The sequence below is a fragment of the Mustelus asterias genome, chromosome 26 (genome assembly GCF_964213995.1).
Source record: "Mustelus asterias chromosome 26, sMusAst1.hap1.1, whole genome shotgun sequence".
Classification (NCBI taxonomy): Eukaryota; Metazoa; Chordata; class Chondrichthyes; order Carcharhiniformes; family Triakidae; genus Mustelus; species Mustelus asterias.
Window position 1 is genome coordinate 36235519 of NC_135826.1, and position 6970 is coordinate 36242488.

The 6970-nt window shown below is 42.5% G+C and overlaps 1 protein-coding gene across 1 annotated transcript; it reads left to right on the plus strand.

Annotated features, from left to right (window-relative positions):
• Positions 1-39: 39 nt before the first annotated feature.
• LOC144479565 (small ribosomal subunit protein eS28) lies at positions 40-6734 on the plus strand. The gene is made up of 4 exons (XM_078198432.1): positions 40-161; positions 1741-1788; positions 2500-2625; positions 6623-6734. Exons 1-3 carry the CDS (start codon positions 123-125, stop codon positions 2620-2622), a joined length of 210 nt encoding a protein of 69 aa, XP_078054558.1. The 5' UTR covers positions 40-122; the 3' UTR covers positions 2623-2625; positions 6623-6734.
• The last annotated feature ends 236 nt before the right edge of the window (positions 6735-6970 follow it).

The following is a 6970-nucleotide window of genomic DNA, read 5'->3' on the forward strand; positions in this document are numbered from 1 at the left end:
TTGGAAAAATAAAATATTCCCGGGGGGGTTCCCCAGCCCCTCCGGGCGGGTTGGGGGTTTGTCTATAAATAGGGCCCGCGCGGCCCACGTGCTCCTTTTCCAGCGCCGCCGCCGCCGCCATCATGGAGGGTCCGCGGACTCAGACCGTCAAACTGGCCCGGGTAAAGCAGCGCCTCCGGCCGCCCCAGCGCCGCGCGCGGGGGGGGGGAAGAGAGCCTGAGGCTGCACCCGTCCCGGCAACCAGAGGCCGCCAGGCCCCCCCCCCCCCCCCCCGGGCTGGGAGGGAAGGGATTGGGGAGCAGGGCCGCTGTCACCTCGGCCTCATGCGAGGAGGGCCTCGCTGGGCGGGTTCGCTGCTCCTGGGGCGGCCTCGGCCTCTGTGGAGTTGCTGTTCTCCCTCACGTTGGGCCTCGCTGAAGCCCTTTTGCCCGAGTCTGTCTGTGCTTCAATTGACATTTAGTGTAACCGGTTTCACTTATGTGTTGGGATACAGTGAAAAGTATTATTTCTTTTAAGTTTTAAAGTTTATTAGTCACAAGTAAGGCTTACATTAACACTGCAGTGAAGTTACTGTGAAATTCTTGCGCACTATACAGACAAAGCATAATCGTTCATAAAGTACATGGGGCGAAGTTTAATTAATTTAATTAATTAATTTTCCAAAATTAAAGTACATGGTGCAGAATGTAGTGTTACAGTCATAGCTAGGTGTAGAGAACTTAATATAAGGTCCATCCAAAAGTCTGACAGCAGCAGGGAAGAAGCTATTCTTAAGTCAGTTTGTGCATGATCTCAGACTTTTGTATCTTTTTACTGATGAAAAAGTGGAAGAGAGAATGCCCGGGGTGCATGGGATCCTTGATTCTGCTGGTTACTAGCTCTGGGGCAGCCCCAGCTATGGGGTTACCATTCTCCCTCCGTTGGGCCCAGCTGATGGCTTTGGCCTGGGTCTGTGCTCAGCTTCAACCTGCGTTGCGTTTGGGGCCAAAGCAGCCTCTGAAAAGTTGTTTCCAAAGTTTGCTTTTGGAAGGAAACTATGAATTTGCACTCTTTAAATAAACTAGCTAAACCAAAAGATCTACAAAGTTCCAGTGCCGTTAAAATGTTGGCTGCTTAAGCAATTATTGTGGAGACTACTGATATACATTTTAAACTGACATTTTGAATTCTGTTTGAAGCAGCAAATGCCATTATCCAGATCAACCTTATCCAGTTCTAAAAACAATACTTTTCCAGACTCTGGCAGATAGAATTCTGTGCAGAAGAACCCAGAAATTAGCAACAGTGTAGTGAAATTAAGTGCAATTTTCTAGACTTCATGGGTTGCATTCTCAGGCCTGGGAGGCTGAAGTTTGTATCTCCTCCTTTCCTGCCTTTGTACTAATCACCAATGCTGTATTTTGTATAAAATACCTGAGAATGGGAAATGGCCAAGTGACTTGAGGTAATAATTGAAGTGCAGATTTTGAGACAGTTGAAAGCAGGTTTAAGTGGGTTTGTAATGAAGGTGATTAATGCCACTATTGATGGTGTGAAGTTGGGGGGGGGGGCGGTGCTGAAGTTGAGGCAGGACTGTTTACATTTTTTTGCAAATAGATGAGAATTTATCCATTCAATGCATTGAAAATGTTGAGTTGAATATTGTGCACCAGGTATTTCTCTGTGAAACTATTGATTGTCCAAATGATGTGCACTATTGGCTGCAAACTGATCTCTCAAATGATTTTTTTTTTGTTTTAGGTTACCAAAGTTCTTGGAAGGACTGGCTCGCAGGGGCAATGTACTCAGGTATGGAGTTTGTATTTGAGTTAGTCAAGTGGATCTCGCAAAATTGGAACGTGAAAGGAGTGTGTGAAAAAAGGCTGCGATTTTTGTCTTCACACAGTTTATTAGTCCTGCACTAAATTAGACAATTTGAGCCTGAAAGGTCTAACTGTTGTAGTGAACAAGTCTGTGGTTCTTGTTACTAAATGGAGGGGCACTTTTGGTTTTTGTTGGCTTGCTTAGCATTTTACTCATGTTTTCTGATTACTCTGTACCCTGAATTTTCCCCTCAGAATTTTATAGGGTGACACTCACCAAGTTCCAAATGAATTATATTCTGACCCCCAAATGTACATCTATTTCTCTATTTCCCCTATCCACCAGTTAATCTGCCTCCTGTCTCCCCAGTTAATCTGCGATGTGGCACAATTTCTGTGGTGCTGCTGTTGTGATGCTAAAACATGCAACTGCTCAAAACATTTCTTGCGTTTATAGCATGAGGCTGATAATAGAATTGTTTCCTTTCTTCAAACCTTGTGTTTACACCAACTTGTATGTTCCATTTCTCACCCGAGTTCTGGTCTTTCAGAGGCCTTCCCAGGTTGGAGTTGGATGCTTAGAAATGGGACCCTTGCTGTCAGCAAAAGCTGAACTCTTGCTCCTCTTTGTGCAGATTGTTGGAAACTGAGCTACCAGTCAGCCCCTTAGTTGTAATGTAATTTGATTTGTCTGTAGGTCCGTGTGGAATTTATGGATGACAGTAACCGATCCATCATTCGAAATGTAAAAGGGCCAGTCCGTGAGGGAGATGTGCTCACACTATTGGAATCTGAGCGAGAAGCAAGAAGATTACGATAACAGGTAATTCCTGAATTTTAATGAAGCTGTTGGTTGCAGCAGTCTCTGGATTCTTTCACTGGTAAAATGAAGATACATTCTGATGCAGTGCCTGCAATGAATTCCCAACCTCTCCGTGCATAGAGACTAGATGCTCCTCTCTCGAAAGCATTTTCTGGAGAGAATCTTTCAGATATTATACACATCACCCTGTATTGTTTCTGATTCTTGAAATCCAGATCTTGCTGGGATTTTGAAGACTGGATGGTGGGAAGACTTTTTTAAAAACTGAGCAGCCAAGTGCGAGCTGCACTTTGGAAACTGGCAGCAGTAGTGTGAAACCTGCACAATTTAAAAGCAAGTGTTGATAATGGGGCAATGCATACTTTTGCTCTTGTATCATCAGCTGTAACTGGCTGTTTTTTGAACAGTTTTCGTCATTAAGCGGTGTTGGCTGCTGATGACTGGATCTTGTGTAGCTGTCTGCAACTCTGGGGTTAGCTAACTAGGTTTTGGACAGGTTGGATTTATTTTCTTTAGAAACTGGGTCAACCAAGTGTCAGCTTAGTTTTGTGGTGGCACATCTCTGACCCTAAATGTGGGTTCAAGCCTCAACTACCTTAGCATCGAATTTTGTGCTGTCTTTGAAGGTTCTGTATTACCCTTCAGATAAAACACAAACTAGTGATCTTGCTGTGCACAAAATATTGACTAGAACTTCATTCCTGTAAAATGTCTGGAACATCCCAAGGATGTAAATAATGCAAGTTCATTCTTTATCTTGGGAGTTTTTGCTGGAGGCTTTGAGCATTGCATTTTCAGAAAGGGTAGAGGGGGGGGTGGAAACAGCATTGTAGATCAGTTGGCCTAATGTCTAGTATGGGCAAATTTTTAGAATAGTGAAGGATATGGGAGACTGATCATCCTGACAATTGTCTGCTGATCGGAGAACTAGAATAGATTTACAGAAGTGAAAATCTGAATCTAATTTTGGAAGCGGTAACTGAAGTAATAGATGGAGAATGTTATAGACACCCCCTGGGCCCTTTGACGCCCCTTATAAGAGACTATTGAATGCAATTGAAATTGAAGATAACTGAGTGGCACAGTGGTTAGCACTGCTGCGCCTTAGCACCAGGGACCCAGGTTCAATTCTAGCCTCAGGTGAGTTTACATGTTGTCCCCGTGTCTGTGTGGGTTTCCTCTGGGTGCTTCGGTTCCCCCCCCCCCCCCCCACAGTCCAAAGATGTGTGAGTTAGCTTGGCCCCTTACTGTCAGGGGGAATAGCAGGGTAAATATGTGGGGATAGGGTCGGGGTGGGATTGTGGCCAGTGCAGACTTGATGGCCCAAATGGCCTCCCTCTGCACTGTAGGATTCTATGATTCTATGAAATGATTGATTTGGTTAGGATAATGGGCAGGTACTCAACTGGCAGGATGTGACTAGTAGTGCCCGACAAGCGTCCGTGGGGCGTTGACTATTCCCTTACTTGTAACTTGGATAGTAGGATAGAAAACCACGTGTCCAAATTTTCTGATCTCATAGGAGGCATTGTGGATGGAAGTGTAAAATCAAAGGTGTGTTAATAGGTTAAGAAAATGGACAGATTTAGTGAATGGATTTCAGTAAAAGCAAAATACTGTGGATGCTGGAAATCTGGGGGGGAAAGTGCTGAAAATACTCCACCTGTGGAGAGAGAAATGTTAACTCTTCAGGATGGAATACCTTTTGGTGTAGGCAGGTGACTTCATCCACTTTGATTTCAAAAAGACTGGATGCTTTCTAAATATTGAAAAGCTAAAAACAATGGAGGCCCCACGAGACTTGGGGCTTGAGGTACACGAATCATTAACATTTCATGAACAGGTAGAGCAAATCAGAGGCATGCTGGCCTTCCTAGAAGAAAGGAGCACATGGATTAGTTGTCATAGTTCATGTATATAAAGCTTTGGTTAGATCACACCGAGAGATACTAAGTGCAGTTCTGGGCACTGCCTTTTTAGGGAGTATTTTACGGCAGGTTTACCAGAATAATTCCTAGATACCAGGGGTTAAGCTACAAGAAGAAATTAAACTAAAGAAGTATTAGAAACCTTGGAATTTGGAAGGTTATCTGTGATTAGATAAGTTTTCAGATACTAAGGGGAAGACACTGTCCCAATCCACAATACTTCTACTAGTTTGGAAGTCTGGGACTAGGGGGCATAGTCAAATAAAATAAAAACCAGATCTCACTGGAATGAATTAAGGGGCACTTCTACACGGTGATAACGTTTGGAATTCTTTTCCACAAATGGCAGTTAATGCTAAATGGTGTGAAGGGATATGGGGTTAAAGACAAGTGTATGGAACTGGATCGAAGGTCAGCTCATTGAATGGCAGAATAGGCTGGAGGGGGCATTGGGGGCTGGCAGTGAAAAATGTGTATTAGCACATTCGAGACGTAGCACAAGTCAAAATATTTTGGATATTTTATTCCAAAGTCTACAGACATTCATGGAGCTGATTAAACTTACTATGTGGTGCAGCAGCACTTAATTCACACACTGATTCGATCAGTCTAAATGAAGAACTCAAGCCTGTACATCTCCTGAATTCCTTGAAGAAGAAATCCAATAGTTTTAAAGATGCATCTAAAAAATGTATAGACATAATTATCAGATGTGCTCCCAAACTAATTAGGAGCAAAATAAGCCTGCTGTTTAAATGGTACATGATTCCTGAAACCCTCTGGCACAGGATGTTGGGAGAACATGCAATCCATATTCCCTTCAATCGTTAATTCTTTATAAATTTTGATTCCTTTGTTTGTTTTTCTCTTCCCCCAGTATCAGGGCATGTTATTAAATTCATGCTTGCAGCAAAGCTCCAGTGAATCAGGTTACCCTGCGGTTTGCAATCTTAAAAATCAAACCTCTGACTCCTAGGTTAGATTTGAGAGTTCCTGGTTGTTGTTTTAAATACTGCATACAATGATCAAAAGCCTTCTAGCAAGGGGGTGAATGTTGTTTTACATGTTTCAAATATTGCAACATGCAAGCGCTGACATTTGTTCTTGATCTGTCCTTGCAAAAGTCACTGACGATGGTTGCAATCATTGAAGTGACAACTTCCAGTTGATAGTGACAGAAACAGAAAAATGCTCGGCAAAAGATTTCAAACTGAATTTTGCAATCTTGAGTTTATAATTCCTCCCTGCTGTTCATCTGATGTAGCACCCCTTCAGTGCTGCATCTGGTTGAAAGCTGGTTTATAAACATGACTTGAGTTATACTGGAACACAGCTTTCTGATTTCAGAAGAGTTGCATGCGGCCATGTTAGTGTCCAGACATGTAGGAAATATCATTTTTCACAATTGTTAACAATGAATAAATGAAGTGAAGATTCTTTACTCAAGTCAATTACCATATGCACAATAGTTTGTTTGGATAGATTGTACATGGTATTTATGGCACAGACCATTTAGCCCAGTGCATCTTGACAATGTTTCTGTTCCACATTCGCCTCCTGTCCTTCAATTCACCCTATCAGGGTATCCCTCAGTTCCCCTCTCTCTCGTGTTTATGCAGCTTTCCTTTAAAAATTGTCTCAGTCTATTGTGGTGAGTTCCACCTTCTAATTGGCCTCTGGCCTTTTTACTTTTGGATTTATCACTATTTAAGGTCTCTAATTCCAAACTCTCCCCCCCCCCCCCCCCCCCCGTGCTAGAATCTATAATCTACCAAACTCTTTTGTCGCCCCTGATTCTTAGTTTGGGACTCCTCTCTAGATATGTTCAGTCTTGAAAGTTAAGCTCTTGGGTCTGTTATCTTTTGCACTTCAGTGCCCTGTTTTTTGTAATGTGGAGACCAAATGCCTTGCAGTATTCAAGTGTGTCCTAATCATCAAGCTCTATACAAATTTAACACACCTTTCTGCTTTTCCATTCTATCCCTGTCCTTTTGGAAATGAACTGTGGTGCTTTGTTTTTGATGATGACATTATCCTCCATCTTTAATTCTGTTTTAATTTTTTTGTAGATTGCCGAAGCTGATGCCAGCTGAAGCCGCTATCGGAATAATTGGTTATGGACATTTTCACCAGAACAGTTTCTTTGTTAAATGGGGCAATAAACTTATAAGTCATCTTTAATGTGGAGTCTGAGCCTAATTTTTTCTTTAAGTCATGGAAATTTCTACTTGAAAGAAAAGTTTTGTAAAGATGTACTTGGGCATAACTTGGTTTTCTTAAGAGAAAAGGTTATACTCAACCTACAGAAGCTGTAGGGAGGAAGAGACCTTCTTGGAAATGGGTTACTTTGAAAACCTGGGTATTTAATAAAATCACTGTGGGGTTTGAGCGCTGTCTTGAGTTACTCGAGCCAAGAG

Coding starts and splice junctions, on each gene's coding strand:
- LOC144479565 (XM_078198432.1), top strand. CDS start 123: ATGGAGGGTCCGCGGACTCAGACCGTCAAACTGGCCCGG. Junction 162..1,740: donor AGACCGTCAAACTGGCCCGG/GTAAAGCAGCGC, acceptor TTTTTGTTTTAG/GTTACCAAAGTTCTTGGAAG. Junction 1,789..2,499: donor CGCAGGGGCAATGTACTCAG/GTATGGAGTTTG, acceptor ATTTGTCTGTAG/GTCCGTGTGGAATTTATGGA.